Raw genomic sequence first — 17,686 nt, 5'->3', positions numbered from 1 at the left:
GACACCAGCGACAACAATTATAATTTCCCTTAAAATGTACGATAAGAACCCAGGAGTATATCGATAATTTATCTCTGTTGTCGACCATTTATCGACACTTTTAAAAATTATAATTTCCCTTACATTTTGCGATAAATACCCAAAGTATATCGATAATTTATCTTTGTTGTCGACCATTTTTATCGCCACTTTTAATAATTTAACCATCAAATCAATAAAACTAGGGAAATTTTTGGGCTTTAGATGAAAATAGAACCAAAATAAACCCAACTGGAAGCCAGATGGCCCATCCCCCCGTCAACTGTTATACGATTTCCCTTCTTTATGGGTATTCCTGCCATCCATCACAGTCCTGTTGCCACTGTACCCAAATTGATACAGATAGATTGCAATTTGAAGTGCAATGAGCCCTGATGACGCTTCATCGTTGCTTTGTATTGCATTTTAGTTCAATTTTAGTTGAAGTATTTAACTTAATTGAAATTCTATTTGACTTTCGAGAGCTACAAAGAAAAAGTGGCGAAAAAACACGAGAATAAATGCCACTGCCAATTGCCAAATGAAGCCGTCGAAAAGGGTTTTTGCAAAAGGATGAAATGTAAATGAACACGCGGCTTAATGAGAAACATTGCGCCCGGCTTAACTATACGATATACATTGTGCTGCATAGAATTATGCTTTCTATTACGCATATTATTACTCAATTATAAATAATACTCTAAAAATGCAGATGCGAAAATTTCAATTGCAATTAAAATGGCTGCAAAAACAGTATGCAAAACCTCAAAAACAAGAACAATAGGGCTTTGCTTTCACACAAAGGCTAATTAACTATCGATTGCATTTTACCGCGCTGCTGTGTTGTTTTTTTGCTTATGGCACACGGTACTCGAAGAGTCTAGAGGTATATTAGATTCAAGGAAATGAGGAATCATGAGGAATAAGCGTAGAGAGATATAGCTGGAGTAAACCTCTATGAACACCTGGCTTTGGAGCATTCTCAAAGGCCAGAGAGCACATCCTTGTGCCTAGCTTTTAGATAAAGGTATTCCCTGACAACCGATGGCCAGATGCATCTGTGAAAAGTGCCCAAGAGAAAGCCCGAGTATGCAAAAACAAAATACATGTAGTGTGCGTGTTGCTCGACTCCACACTGGCCCGCGCATGCAAAAACAAAATACACGGGGAGTGCCTGACGAAGGAGGCTCTAACTGGCTCTAACCCGCGATTGCAAAAACAAAATACATGCCCTGCATCAGGAGGTATCTTCGTTTCGAGCCCCGTGTGCTGCCACTTTAAACGTTTTTCGTTTGGGTATTTCTTTTATGAAAAAATTTACTACATTCCAATTATAAATTGTTTGGAAATTAACGCATGCATGAGACCACACAATTTGCATTAAAATAGCCCGCGATATTAGCAGCAGAATCGAAACGAATCTATTTTTTTTTTTTTAACCAAAAAATGTATGGAAATATTTAAGCTGATTAATAGAAAATTGTGCGAATATTGAGCGCAGGCTTAACAGCGGTCCGCTATTCCTTTGGTTAAATTACTAATTAAAAAGGGAAATTAATGCAGAGAAGGCGGGCGGGGGGCAGGAGTGGGGCACGGGCGGGTCCCAAGCTAGAGGACGTGCCAGGGCATAACAAATGATTTTATCAGGCAGTGGGCGAGAGGCCATTGTGCGGGAATTATAATATGATAATGATATCGGTAATCTGGAGCTTTGCTTGGCCTCAACTAATAATTAATTTTATTGATCGAGTGGCCAGCCAACCATTCATCAAAGAGGCTTCACAAAAAACTACATAACTATATATATTTATGTAAAGTATTTTCTTTTTTTTGGGCGATTAATGAGCTTTAATGGCAGGACTTGGAGGGACATTTGAGGCACGCACATAGCGGGGGAGAGCAGAGGCAACACCTAACGCCTTTGGGGATGTGTCCCCAAGCCAGAAATCTGCAGCCAAATAAAGTTGCCAGTGCTCCTCCTCCTCCTCCGCCTCCTCTATTCTGATGTGGCAATGCATAAAAACGCACTTAAATGTTCCCACGCAATTAATTCAGTGCCTTCGCCTTCGTCTTTGCCTCTGCCTCTGCTCCTGGCTTTGTTTGCTTAATTGGTAAACATTTTGTTACACTTTTACGAGCGCCAAGGTGGAAGGTACTGCCAAATCAGCCATCGGCCATCAGGAGGAGCCTCTCCCTCGCTCTCTGTCAAATTAATGGAACAACTTTTAACAGCAACATTTACCCAGAAGCAAAAGCACACACATTCAATTTAATATAGCATTTTTTATTGTTTTGTGCCACTGCCGCGATACTTGTTAATTAAAACACAAACACGTGCAGTGCGCATTAAATATACAGCACCCTGAATGGTGTCCCAGTAGCAAAGGCAGGCCATGATATCATGCCATTTTCCCAGGAAAATTCATATGTATGTAAATGTTGAAACGAGGGCTTCAAACAGCAACACACGGATCCAGAATGGGGATTTTATTTTGGGAAATGTTGGCATTTGACAAACGAATTTTATGGATTTGAAGGATTTCTAATTATTCTGGTTTGGCAGAATGGATATTACTGGATATAAAATAGAGATAGATTTTAATGGATTACCATACAATTTGTTGGTTTGGATTGCCTGAAAGAGAATAATCTTGCAGATAGTTTGATCAAATGATTATTAATATGAATATTTTCATATAAATATGATGGGTGGGCAGAGCTTCAATTTGAAATAGGATAGATTCAAGGAGAACGTGACATTTGTCAACAGTTAGTTCTAGAACGAGTTGGCAGCACTTGTAATAGTTTCTTTCAGAATGAATTGGTAGCACTGTCAATGGATGTTGCTGGAAAATGAGCTGGCAGCACAGTCGGAGCTTTATTTCCAAAAGAATGGGCACCACTTTAACTAGTTTCTTTGCGAATGTGTTGGCAACACTGTCAGTAATTTGTTTAAGATAGAATGGACATCAGTATCACAAGTTTCTTTCGCGAATGAGTCTACAAATTGGCAGCACTGTCAATTTATTCTTGAAGAAGAAATTGCCTGCACTTTCAATAGTTATTTTTAAGAATAAACTGGAAGCACTGTAATTAATTTGTTCTAGAAAAAGTTGGCAGCACTTTTAATCATTTTTGTATGAATCATTTGGTAGCACTCTTAATTGATGGCTTGGAAATGATTTTCTTTCATAGAGAATGGGTAGCACTGTCAAAAGTTTTTTTTAGAAAGAATGGGCAGCACTGTCAATGCTTTCTTTAAGAATAAATCGTATGCATTGTCAATAGTTTTCTTTAAAAATTAGTTGACAGCATTTTTTATAGTTTCTTGAATAATTAATTGGCAGCACTGTCAATAGTTTGTTGTAGAATAATTAAAGCACTGTGAATAGATTGTTTGGAATTAAGTTGACAGCACTTTCGGTTGTGCTGCTAAAAATGAATGGGCAGCACTGCCAATAGTTTCTTTTGCACAAAGGTCAATAAAATGGCAGCACTTTCAATGGATTGCTTGAAAAGGAGCTGGCAGCATTGCCAATAATTTCTTTCAGAAGGAAAGGGCAATCATTTCTTTCATACTGAATTGGCATCACAGTCAGAACGAATTGGCAGCACTTTTAATAGTTTTTAAAGCGAAATAATGGGCAGCACTGGTCAAACCGGAAATTCTGAAACGCTTCAACTCCTATTTGGCAAAGGTTAAAGTTGTATGGAGCTCTTTTTCAGCCATGCAATAGGCCTTCATCCCACATTTCATACGTGCGCACACAACTCTTTTGGCCATTATTTTTTTCTTTATTCTCGTAAATGCAATGCAAATTTAATACTTTTAGTACATCGTTTTCATTACATTAACAAAACACAGCCCCAAAATAAAGAAAATATAATTTTAAAACCTAAAAAAAAAGGAAAACCCCTTGAAGAGAAACAGAAATTTTGTTCGCTTTTTTTTGGCGAAAAATTTCAGTTATGCTTTTGCACCCGTGTCCATATCCATATCCTTTTTCATGTTTGTTTGTTTGTCGTTATGTGCAAAACAATTTCATGTCCTGTTTGTGCACACAACTCCCCCCCAACCACCAACAACCCGCAGGGGGGCCTGGCTATTTGTTGGTAATGGTGCAACATTTTGTGGCTGCCAAAAATATGCGTATGAAAAAGGAAAAGAGCATTCGCCCAATAGGGTGTGTCAGGTCAGAGGAAAAGGGAGATTTTGTGCCTGAAAAAGTAGCTTAAGGGAAGGGAAAGGCATTACCAAAAGAGACAGTTGTGAATCGAAACCCTGGAACATCTCATCTGAATCTGCAAGGGCAAGGAGGAAATACCTGGGCCTCCAAGATGCCTCCAAGAGGAAGCCACAGGAACTGTTGGCCTAGGCCGAAAACACCTCGATTTTGGAGGACTTTTATACCACCTAAACACTCCCGCGATGGTTCAGGCCCTTAAAAGAGAAATTTCTCGAATTATGGTACCCCTTTTTGAGCCCAATTGGTGGGGCCTTTGAGGTGAGTCACCCTGCCGATAAAATGTTTGCCAAATAAAAATAAAAAAAAGGGTTAATGTAAGCCCTTCCCCACCCCCTTTCTCTGTGCCCGTCTTGGACCGCATTCAATGCCAAAAATATGTACAAAAACAGAGCTGCTACCAAAAAATGTTTGTGTGTGTTTCGTCATAAAAGATGCAAAAACCGACGACATGCCAAAGGATAACCAACGCAATTTCCAGGGGGTGGGGGGAGAGACACCAAAGTGGCAGCCACAAAGGCAAAATTTCATAAGCGCATAAGCAGCATGCATGTGGCATGCAACAATTTGGGTGCCGGAATGTGCCTTAAAATTAAATACAAATTTTTTAAAGCCACGGAAATGGGAATTAAAATTGAATTGAGATTCGGTTTGGGTTTTTTTTCTTTTCGGGGATATGTGTGGCATTCATGGTGGTCGGCGGTCGGCGGCCGCATGTCACGTCGTCTGCGGTTGCAAGGCAACTGGAAAATTCACCTTGAAACAGCACAGCTGCCACAACCGCAAAGGAGGAGGAAATCCAGATGCAATTATTCATATAAAAACGAAACGAAACACGCACTCTGCCGCTCGAATGCAAAAATGTTGAGACTGCGACTCGGACTTGGACTTGGAAGGTGTGTGCCCAGCGGCAACAGCTGCCACTGCAACGTGGAGTCGATCTCAGGTACACCATTCCACTGATCCTCCAGTTGACTGACAGTTTTTCCTGGGAACAGGAGGACTCCACTCGACTCCTCTCGATGCGAAATTCATTTGTCATGCTTATAATTGTCTCACTCCGTTTCGTTGTTGGGCAAATTGCAATTTTACGGCGCACTCTTTGCGGCCGAGAAGGTATTCCCTTTTGGTCCTCCCTTAAGATCTTGCAGCACCCGAAAGGGCATATAATTTTCGGTGCCAGAACTGGCCAAGGCAGCAATTTTAATGAAAACGTTTTGGCCCAGCCCCAGATCCAGATCCAGTGGAGGCTCCTTGCTGGATGTTGGATGCTGCTGTTGGCTGCCTTCACGTAGCAGCCCTGTGTGGGGCCTGCCTCGATTGCTGTCAGTAATTATGCTTAATTTTATTTTTTTTTTTGTTTGTTGTTCTTGGCTAAAGGAAGTGAAAGGGCATTTGAAACATTTATTTGGCTGGGAATTTCGGCAAGCATTTTGGAAGTACTCCTGCCTGTTGGCTCCTCACTGGATATTAAGTTGTTTGGCAGCTGCTGCCTCTGCCTCTGCCTCTGATGTGGCTTCTGCTTTCGCGGAATGGAATGATGATGATGCCTGGGTCGTTGTTTAAAATTGAATAATGCCCGCTCATTTGGTTTTATGACATTTCGATAATGATGATTGTTTCTGCCTTTGTTCTGGCATTATCTTTATAAGGCAAACAAATTGTTGTAATTTCCGAAAGACCTGACAATGACTGACAGACAGACAGAGACAGAGAGAGACAGAGAGGAAGAGTGGATAACTTGGCCAAGAAAAGACCGCAAAAATCGTATAATTCCGCCACAGACAGAAGAGATCAAAACGAAGCTGAAAATGAAATCGATCATGATTGAAATCGAGCAGCAGGCAGGCAGGCAGCAGGCAGCACCAGAGCGTATCTGCAACCTGCCTGCCACTCTGCCCCTGCCCCTGGCCCTGCCCCTGGCCCTGGTGTTTTGTGAAACATCAACATTTTGACAGGCACACACAAATCCTCTTGAAATCAGATTTTATAAAACACAGAACCAGAAAAAAAACAAAAAAAAGAGGCAAAGTCATTGTCGGCGGCGGCGGCGGCGTTGCGCTTGGCTGCAAAAATCTCAAAGGCAAAGAAAAAAAGGTAAAAAAAAAAAAGGAAATAAAGTAGAAAAAGGGCCAAAGGCAGAGGGCAAAGGGATCTCTCGATGTGGTTTAATGTGTAACATGTAGCCCCCACGGTTGTTGCCTTGTCTCGCGGTCTTCAAAACCCCTACCTCTGGCTCTGGCTCTGGCTTTGGCTCTGTACTCGTATTTATTTTCATTTTCAAGACATTGTAGTGTCATTTCAACGACCACGGAGACGACAGAAACTTGACCGCAGCATGAAAAGTAAATAAAAAGCTACAACGACGCACATCTCCACGTCTCCGCACCATGCCCCCTGCCCCATGCCCCATGCCCATGCCGATCCGATCCAATTCGATTCGATGCGATTCAATTCCGAATCCGTGGAACAATCCATGGGGCTTGATGCAGCTTTTAATTAAGCCAAAACTTGTTGCTGTGTCTCGGGATGGACTTGAGGGAGAGAGAGTGATGTTGGGTGGGGAGGGGGGGAGAAAAAAATAATTTATCTGCCGCCGCCGACGCCGCCACAGCGCGTGTATCTGTATCTGTATCTGTATCTGTATCGCCGCGGTATCTGTATCTGTCTGTGGCTCTGGCTTTCTGCCCCTGCCTCTTGTTGCATTTGGCTTTGTTTGCTCAGGTCTCAGGTCTGCTGCTTCGGCTGCCGCCCCGCTGAGCCTGGCAACACCCCAGCCATGGAGCCTCTGTCTTTTTTTTCTTTCCCTCTGTGGTACCCCTTGAGAGGAGTGGGGGAAGGGTATGATTGGTTTAAGGGAGATTCAGGTAACTCAAAAGAGCTATGGAATCGTTGTTTAATTCACTCAGAAAAGAAAAAAGAATAGAGAAACGCGCCTTTACTTAGATTAAAAATTTGGTTTTTAAGTACACTTTGATTTAAATTTAAATCTATTAAAAAAGGGTTTATTTGTATGGGCGATATATTTAATTCAAACTTAAAACACTTCAAATAAATAAAATATATATTAAGTTTGTAGGTACTATATTTAATTTAAATATTAATATATTTAATTAATTCAATTTTAATATTAAAATATTTAATTTAAATATGAAATATATTTATCTAAAAATATGAAATAAATATATACATTTTTTGAAAATTGTATTTTTTATCTATTTATTACTATTATTTATATTTTTGTATACTTTTTTCTTTGTATTTTTTTTATCATAAATTATTATGTTTTTTTTTTGTATATACATATATGATTTTTGTATATTAATTTAAAAAATTATTATTTTTTTTTTTCTTTTTATTCTTATTATTTATATTTTTTTATGTAATATTTTTAAATCAATATGTTTAATATGTAATGAATATGTATGTATATATATAATTTTTTTTAAATTTTTTTATAATTTAAATTTGTTTATTGATTATTATTATTTATATTTATTTTATGACATATCTTGAAATATTTTCCTATATATTTTAAAATGTGAAACATATATATATTTAATTTGTTAAAATATTATTTTTTTTATGTTTCTATGAAATATATGGAAATCAAATAATATATATTTTAAATATTTAATATACATATACATACATACATATATATTTTTTTTCATTTTTGTTTTTTATTATTGCTTTAAACTTATTTTGTATTAATTGAGGAAATATTTTTGTATCAAATATTTTCATATATATTTTAAATATAAAATTATATACACACATATAAATTAACTTTTTTTTACATTTATTTTTTTTATATTTATTTTTTTATTTAATTTATAAATTCTCTTGAAATCATATATGTATTTTCATATGAATGTAAATATTCGCATTGTAGTTCCTTGTTTTCTCTGGCCATTGAAGTCCTCAGGGCGACATTGTTCCCATTAGTAGGGGGTATGCCTGAGTCGTATTCCAGCTCTGGCTTAATTTTTTGTTCGCTGCTGAGTTGTGGCCAAAGCCAAAGCCAAGCCCAAAGCTTCAGCAGCCGGCAGCAGCATCGCATCTCACGTTCATGCGTGGCCACATTTTTTGCAGTGCTGGCTGCCTGCGTTTTGTTCGTTTTTATGGCAATAATTGCAACTTGATGACTTAATTGCGGATGCAACTTGTTTTCCAGCAGCTCCACGAGCAGCAGGAGGCAGAAGGCAGAAGGCAGCAGCCAGGAGGCAGCCTTCATATGACTGGAAATTGAATTTTTCCACCTGGTCTGCTTTTTTCCAACCTCTGGGTGCATATTTTTTTTTTCTGTTTTTGAAGCAGGATATGCTTTCATTATGGATAGATAGTAGACAGATATGTAGATGGGAACGATTCAGAGAAAGAGGTGCAGGGTGGAGCATGCAATTTTCCCCAGCCATTGCATAAGAAAATAAAAATTCATTAATTTATGACTGCCAAAGGGGGGGTACAGAGCCAGGGCCATCCAGCATCTCGCAGCTCTCCTTCGATGTTCGGAGTTTGAAGTTATTTCGAGTTATTTTTATAATCGCGGCAACGTGACATTTATGCGGAGTGTTCATGTAAATGATTATTACGTGCCGCAGACGGAGACGGCGACGGCAACGGCGACTCCCCGCGTGGACTCTTCCTCTGCCTCTGCTTCTGCCTCTGCCACTTGCCACTTCACAAAGTTGTTTACCCAAGTAGATTTCATTTGATTTATTTGCCTCAGCTCTGTGTGATCTGTCTGGCAGCGCCAAAGTAATTTTATGTTTAATTAAAAAAGAATTCTGCGTCATTTGCTTGCAGAGCAGAAAGCAGAAAGCAGAGTAGACCTTTTTGATGGACACTTTTGCCTGCCATTCACGCTGTTGCTCTTGTCGAGTTGTTGTTGTTGTTGCATATTTATGTTTAATTATAGTTAACATGTTTTGTGTGTCTACAATGCTGAATAGAGCGAGTATGAGAACCTCTGTGTCTATGTCTGTGCACGACTTTGATGTTCGTTTTGTAATTACATTGCGTGGGCCTATATTCAAATAGAGTTTGAGAGTCGACTGGAGGCTGTAGACAGCGCGTCGCGTTGCTATAAAACTCGTCAAGGTAGCCCAAGGGCTCTAGCAAGTCACACAAATGGGTGCTCGAGGAATGTGTGTCATGTGGGAGTTAGCGGGGGAAATGGGGGGAAATGGATCTTCTACAGCCTCTCAGAAGTCGTGTTTAGTTTTTCTTACAATATTTGAATTTCTATGATCTTTTTTTAACTAAAAACCTACAAATTTGTGTAATTTTAAAGGAATTTAAAAAATATCGATAAATAATCGATAACATTTATTGATAATCGATAAATGCTCTAATTTTTTCCTCAAGCTTATAAATGATCACTGATACCGATAAGTTTCCAAATTTCCAAAAATTATCGACAACATTGATTAATGAGCAAAAAATGCTATAAAATTGTTCCAAGTGTATAAATTCTCATTGAAACCGATAAATCATCGTAATCGCAACGATAGAATGACAAAATATATATATATACATAATACATAATACATAAATACACATATGTATATTCATTCTTAATAAATCCATAAAATATCGATAAGAATATTTATATAAGAATAAGTATATTTTATCAATAATGTATCGATAACATTTATTTATGATCGATGAATGTTATAACCTTTGCTCAAGTTTATAAGAGAGGTTATCCCAAAATATATCGAATCACAAAATAAGTCATCGGTAATACTTAGAAAAAATATCTGTAAATTCTCAATAAAAATATAAATAATCGATACATTTCATAAATTGTCGATAACACTGATTGATGATCGATAAATTCCTTAACTTTTTGCTCAAACTTATAAATGATCACTCAAATCGATAAGTTTATCCTAAAATATATCGAATCACTAAATATATGATTAAAAATGCATAAATATATATATATTAATTCACAAAAAATCTACAAATCATCGATAAGAATTTGAAAAAATTGTTTATCGATAAATTGTCACATACTTTTATTGATTATCGATAAATGATATAACTAATTACTCAGTTTTGTAAATGATCTATGATCGAGAAGTTATCGAAATAGTAACGATAGTTTATCCCAAAATATATAAAATCAAACAATTAATTATCGATAGTAATAAATACATCATAAATAAGTTTAAAAAAAAAATAAATAAATATCTATAAATTTTCTATATATTTATAAATAATAAATAAAATAAGAAACATATCCATAAATTCATAAAAAATTTATAAATAATCCATTAACTTCATAAATGATCGATATGGTTTGGGTATTTCATATTTAAAATATTCCGATTCATTCGTGGCGAATTGTCGCTGTACTCCAGCCGTTCGCTTAGGGGAAATTCAACACTTTAGTATCTCATTTGAATAAGAGATTCCACTCTTTCGATTTCAACAATTAATCGTTTAGAATGAAAGATTTTTTGTCTTTCTAAAGATTTAATCTTCTTTATTCATCAGTTCTTTTTGCCACGCACTGTACCGAAAGTAAACGGATTAAATTGCCTTTTAGTGGGTTGTTCAAAGGTGGGTTTTAGGCAAAAGAGAGGCCCCGAAAGAGTGCCAATAAATTCGAACTCCTTGATGGGGGAATAAACTCGGGGAATCCTTAAGCTTTAAGCCACAATCAAATGAAATCGCTTTCAAATGGTAAAGTGATTTATTTCGATACCATTCTCCACCCACTGAGATCCCCATTGGAAGCACACATTCCCCAGTGATTGATCGCTCGACAGCCAAATAAAACCCCCGACCAAAAGAGTGTTTACATTTAATTGCAATTACGGCGACCACAAAAAGACTCTCCGATAAATTTAATTAACATTTCTGTTTCTCTCTCTTTCGTTTCAGGTAAGTTCTTGAGACCTTTTTCGTAACCGAAACGTTTTGTACCGACATTAAACCGAAAACGTGGCTTAAATGTAAAACGTAAGTGACTTTAACTTCCACCGAATAAATGTACACATGTACTGTATCTGTATCTGAAGGGAAACTGCCAATAAAAAAGAGTGGGGGGGAAAAAATAATCAAAAAAAAATTGATAAGAGCCCGGACCGGCCCATTCGTTTGGGAGTTTAAAAACTCATTTAGTGTCCAATCAAGGGGCCATAAAATAAAGTCAATAAATCAAGCATAAAAGTAAGAAATTCAGGGGGCAGCTTTCAGATAACACACGCACACGGATACTCCCCAACCCATACCCAACCCAATGGGGGGGGGGAAGGGACGACCCTCTCCTTATCAAGGTGTGATGATCACTTGCGTGCCACTCGGCGCCTGACTTGCATTTCAGAGCATCACCTTGCACCGAGCCCCCATGGCCTCCGACGAATCAATAAAAATAAATCGAAATGTCACCGAGCAGCGGTCAAAAAAAAAGTGTGAGGTCCCCGCAGGTTTTGAGGTTATTCAATACCTTGAACAAAATCACATATTAGTTTCAGCATTCGAACGGAAATTAGTCGGCCTAAAAACGTATTGAATTACCCAGAGAGGGAGTGGTCTTAGCCCTACCCAGCCCTGCCCTGCCCTGACTTCGATCTTCATTCAACAATCAATTGTCTGGGGCTCAACATAAATTCTGGAAATGAGAAATGTGTGGCACAGCATCGTGCCGGATCATCAGGGGGTCTCTCTCTCTCTCTCTCTCTCTGTCTCTGTGCCCCAAAGACTATCCACAAATTGGTCGTGTTCAGCTTTAAATCGTTTCCCCTTTCCCCCCCCTTTCCCCACCTTTGAAATGTTTTGCCAAATGTGGCGCTGTTTGTAAATCACGCATGCCCGTTTGCCTCTCAGGCTCTGTGGCACGCAATCCGGCAATGGATCGATTGGAGTCTACTCGCTGCTCGGTTTTTTGCCAGTATGTTAATCTTGGCCAGGCCGTGACTGGGCAATGCTATGGTCCGGCTCTCTGGGCCTTAAAATTTATGCGCTGTTCAAACGGCGCGTAATAAATTTGTTTGCTCTTCAACTGTGTGCGAGCATGTTCATTGAAATTGTGGCAACACACAGAGTCGTCCCTCCTCAGGGTTTCTTGGTGCCCATTGCCCATTGCCGATGCCGCTGCCGCAGCCGCCACTTCATTTTGTTGCCTTTTAACAGCATTTCAGCATTCTTCTGTATTTGTTTATCTAAACGTTTTTTTTTTTTTTTTTGGAGCCTGTTCTTCTTCTGTTGTGGCATTGCTTTATCTTTTGGTGCTGGAGTTCGTGCTGCCGTACCGTACCGTTCCGTTCCGTTTCGTTTCGTTCCTAATTGATGCGCACTTGGTTCGTGGCGACTCCGCGCATGCGCAACATTCACACTTCTTTGGGGTATTGCCTGTTTTGCCCTGTTTGCCGGCCCAGACCACGCCATCTCCACGTTGATTGCACATTTTATTTGCGCATTTATTTGCATTTTTTTTTTTGTTTCTCACACCGCCGTGGCTTCCCCCCCCAACCCCCCTTCTTGCAATGCAATTCAATTGTCTTTAGCTTTTGAGCGGGGTCCCTTCTTCATTTGTTTGTTTGTCTTTCGGTGTTTCTCATGTTTTGCCGACTCTCTCTTCGGCTTCCTCCTCCCTTAATAGTTCATTTAGTTTGCATTTTTATGAAGTCTTTGTGTGGGTTGTGTAATAAATTTAACTCAAGTTTATTTATGTGCCATCTTCAAGACATTTATCACTCAATTTGAAGGCGTAATTGGGCGCAAAACGACAGGAGGCTGCCACAGGAGGCTGCCACAGGCGGCTGCCACAGGAGTCTCCACCACTGTCTGTCTCCTTGCCTCTCTGACTCTCTGACAACTGACAGCCGATATGGCATCTGTGTTGCATATTTTGCATATCGTTATGCAGTTGTTGCCGCAGTTGCAGTTGCAACTTGCATCTTCTTGATTGGCAAAGCCTTTGTCAGTGTTGACCAAAATTGGATGAGCCATGTGTCTCTGTGTGTGTGTGTGTGTGTGTGTGTGTGTGTGTGTGTGTGTGGGGGGGACATGATCTTAACGGTTCGTGTCGAATGGAGACAATTTCATTTGCATATGATTTTTTTTATTTATACCTCCAGTCAACTCCTTGAGCCTTGAGGCTCTGTTGAGAGCCAATCTTACACCAACTTTAATTGAGTTCTTGTTCTGTTGGATGATCTGGAGATGTTTTGTGGCCAAGAAGTGTTTTGGAGTGGAGTACATACATTTATTTGATATTTGCCATAGCTCTTGGTGAAAAGAGCTCGAATTTTGGGTGCTAAACCCCAATTTGGTAGACATAAAAACGTGGAAAGATCAACCAATGTCCTATCTGCCAGATTGCCAAATTTGGTAACGATCAGATCATAATTATGGCCTGCATGCTGGTTTTTCTCTCTCCCAGAGCAGCTTAGCAGTACCTTTTCTCTTTGTTTTACCCCTTTTCGTGCCAAAATTGCGCCTGCTTGAAGATTTATGAATATTTAGCTCTAATCTAGGGCATAATTATCAGGTATTCACTTGGAAAATCACAAATTACTTTTATGCGCTGCCAAAAATATGCAAATTTCAAGGAAATGCCGAAAATTAGCTAAAATATTTTAGTGCTTAATCAAGCATTAATTTTGGCATTTGCCAACCAAAAAGCTGTCCAGCAAATGGTCACTCGAACACGTGTATTTTGGCACCTGTTTTGCGATGACAGACAGAGAGAGAGAGAAGGAGAGCGAAAAACCATTTTAAACAATAAATAAGCAATTTATGCCACAATGGAGAACAAAAAAAACGAGAAGAAGGACTGCAATGGAATGAATGGCTATGCAAAAATGTAACAAAACATTCGAACAGAACAGCCAGCATTCAGCACATTTTGTAATTTCATTTCATTACGCTCCTCCTACTGATGGATGGATGGATGGATGGACAGTTGTTGGACACTTGGCAGCTTGGAGTCCGAAACAGCACAGACTTTTTGGGGTACACTTTTGAATGCCCTATTTTTAGAGACTCCTCTCTCAAAGAAGCCTTCAAAGAATTACCTTAGAGGTGTATATAGCCAGAGATCCCTGATCTATCTTTGTGCTACGGCCTTTCTCTCTCTCCCACAGCAGCTTAGCAGCGATACCAAGCTTGCAGATAGATCGCTTTTGTTGGGAATCCTGAGATACCTCGAGGGTATTTAGTGCATGGGGTTTTTCGCTCATTTTTAACTGATTTTTCCGAGTAGCTTTGTTTGGGTTGTTGCCGCCTTTAGCAACAGTCTGTTTGACCGAAAAACTTTTGCCTCGAAATTGCTTTGCGCTCCGGTATCCCGGGCATTTGTTGCTGTCTGATTGCCCGCAAAAGACTAGTAGCATTTGGAGTCGTCTCCTCTACAGTGGTTGCCGCTGCTGCAATGAACAAAAAATCGAATTTCCCGTGCGGACTGATTCGATTTGGCGTTGCAATTTCACGCTGTGTTATTGCAAAGTGGCTGCAACTGTCGGCGCCAGGCGAGCAGGCAACATCAGCAGCTGCCTGCCACATGCCCCACCAGCAAAAAACCAATCCCCCAAGCCTCGCGCTATTCCTAAACTCCTGTACACTTCAGCTATGCGGCAAAGCCACAGCACGAGCACTGGCTTCCAAAATAGCAATTTCGATGGCGCACAACAATGGCCAAAAACGAACAGGCAACAGTGGAAAAAAAAAAAAAATCTCATTTAGTGACGAATTAAGCGCCAAAACAGACAGGCGATTCAGTTTGTCAGACAAGCGCTAGACACAGATACACAGACACATGGATACACAGAGATACACAGATACAGTTCCGGGTGCTCCAGCAGCAGGTTCATGTTCAGGTTGAGGTTGAGGTCCAACCCCCCTCTCCCTCCCCAGTAGATGACTCTGCAGTATCTATGGTCGGACATCGATTGGTTTGCCTGGCTGGACCCTGGCTGGCTGCTCCTGCTCGCTGTTTATGGCCTTAAACGCCATTTTGTGCGCGCTCATTCACGCCAGGGTTTGACATTGCCCCCTTGCACCCCCTTCACCACCAGCACCCCCCTAGCATTCCCATTGTCCGTCTAGTCCTTCAGTCCAGGCCATTGTCTGCGCCATTGCCATCCTCTCGCTTCCGCATCCGCGCTGTGCACTTCCGACTGACTCGTGGGTGGTGTTGATGCCACTGCTGCTGCTGCTGCTGCTCCTCTGACAGATTGTTGCAAGGGCAAGTGCAATATTAGAACATGATTTATTTATGCAATTTTTACCATAAAGCGAGCAATTTTTCCCCCCCAAAACTGAAATTTCCCTGGCATTGGCAGTTTTCGTCTATCGTTTTCGAGTGAGCGCGAGCTTGCAATTTGTTCGTTTTTCGGTGGTTCGGTTCTCCCCATTGGCAGTGTCCATTAGTCGATGTGTCGGCACGTCAATTTGTTTGTGTCTATCCCGCCAGTCCTCCATTCTGTCTATCTGTCTATCTATCGCTGACTTGCAATGTTTCAGGTTGGTGTTGAAATTATGATATGAAATGGAAAATGGAGTGAGACAGAGCTCAGAGGTGGAAAGGGGTGGGGGGCACTGGTGGGGAGTTGTGTGCCTGCCTAATAAGTTCTTAGTGCCGCTGCTGTAGTGGCAATTAGCTGTTGCTGTGGCACACTCTACTGACTGTAATTAGGAGTGCTACTAATGGATTCGAAGGGGGGAGGATGCTGATGGAAAGCTGATTTGCATCTCAGGTGGAAATTTCGTATATGATTTTAGGCTATGGGTTGAACTCCACAAATATCTGATGCGATTCCAATTCCCAGCTCTCTTCCTCTGGCAATTGTTTACGCAAAAGCAAAGTATGGTCTGGCATTTGCCTCTCGCTTGCACTCGGCTACACCTGGTATCGCTGCTGCGATCTGTCGACGAGCGAAATACGCGCCAACAACAACAACACTGGCAGAGAGCAATAGCTTAGGTAAATGTAGAAAATGGACAGAAATTTGCTTCTCGCTTGCACTCGGCTACACCAAGCAGAGATTTTATCGCTGCTGCGATCTGTCGACGTGCGAAATACGCAGTCTCGCTGCGCCAACAACAACAGCCACACGGGCAGAGCTTAGGCAACTGTAGAAGCTGGACAGAAATTTGCCTCTCGCTTGCACTCGGCTGCACCTGGGATTATTTTGCACGTCAGTTCTTGTCGCCTTTCGCGCTCCGATGATCCTCTCTGAGCGAGCTGCTCTCAAGACGAATTGTGTCTAGCAACAACAACAACCACACGAGTACAAAGACAAAACGTTTTCGCTTGCCTTCGTCCGCCCTCGTTACGCACTGTTTTTTCGGGTCTGATTTTTCTTCGTTCTTCTCTCTCTCTCATCAAACTTGCCGTCAAAGCGCTGTCAGTAGGGCTGAGATTTTCGCTGCTACAATCCTCTCTCCTTCGCTCGCAGGCAATAAAATCGGCAAATCACAAGAACAACGTAGTAGCAAAGTAAAAGAAAACCAAAGCCAGCAGAAGACTTTACACTGCACAAATAATGGCATGGCATATACAAATGTAATGCCAGAGCCATCAATACACCAAAATACATTGAGAAACAAACATTTGATGGTGAAAATCGATTCAGAAAATGTAAATTAAGGAAATAAGGAACAAATTCATTCATCACTTTGGCACTTTTGGTGTGCATAAACGAAGCTATCATTCCTCAAAGCAACTTTTCATTAGCACCTTGAAAATATGCACCCCCAACCAATACTCACACATTTTTTCAACACCTACCCCCCAACCACCACGAGCCAGGAGCCCACGCAATCAACTGCAATCAACACCAAAAGCCAAAAGCAATAAAACGAAAGAAAAAAAAAAGAGAAATGCATAATCAACATTTTTATCATTAGCGATAGAGAGAGAGAGAGAGAAATATGCAAAGCAGAAAGCAACCAAAAACGCGGAACCAAGAGAAGTATTTCAAAAAGGGGGAGGGGGGGGAATAGATGAAGCACATTATAAATGCCAGAGTACATGCTAACTACAACAATTATCCTTAATGTTGCCACCAAAACTGCCATTACCGGTGGGGGGGGAGGGGACGGGGGGTCCGCCGTCGTCCCGATCACTTGCTGTGAAGAAATTCAAATTAAAATACTTGCCAAATGGTATGCAGAATAGTTTCAATTTGTGCCAGAACGTGGTCCAAGGAATGCTCATTATTCATCCATGGCGCAGGACACAGAAGGACCCGCACTCCACAGGGGAGTGCCCGAGATACAGATAAGACAATTTTATAAAATGAAAAAGAAAAGAGAAGAGAGAAATCGAAGAATGCCCGATGCGAATCAATATCCCCTGATGGGCATTCCATTTAGCGATTGCTTGGAAATTGCAGTTAATTATAGCAGACAGGTCCGTTCCTGTCCGCTCCGTACACCGTTTTGTGCTTATTGATTTACGGTAA

The 17,686-nt window shown here is 40.4% G+C and overlaps 1 protein-coding gene across 9 annotated transcripts in view; it reads left to right on the top strand.

Moving 5' to 3' along the window:
• LOC108154760 (sterile alpha motif domain-containing protein 5-like) overlaps positions 1-17,686 on the top strand; it is a 171,446-nt gene that overhangs the window by 69,257 nt on the left and 84,503 nt on the right. The window contains exon 3 of one of the 9 annotated variants that reach the window (XM_017285141.2): positions 11,160-11,186. The exons of the other annotated variants lie outside the window; for them this stretch is intronic. Coding sequence (XP_017140630.1) covers positions 11,160-11,171 — 12 coding nt within the window. The 3' untranslated portion in view covers positions 11,172-11,186. Of the gene's footprint in view, positions 1-11,159; positions 11,187-17,686 lie in introns of those variants that run through there. 9 annotated transcript variants of the gene reach the window in all.

Source organism: Drosophila miranda, chromosome 2, assembly GCF_003369915.1.
Source record: "Drosophila miranda strain MSH22 chromosome 2, D.miranda_PacBio2.1, whole genome shotgun sequence".
NCBI lineage: Eukaryota > Metazoa > Arthropoda > Insecta > Diptera > Drosophilidae > Drosophila > Drosophila miranda.
The sequence above is the reverse complement of the archived record's forward strand: the minus strand, read 5'-3'. Positions and strand labels throughout refer to the sequence as shown.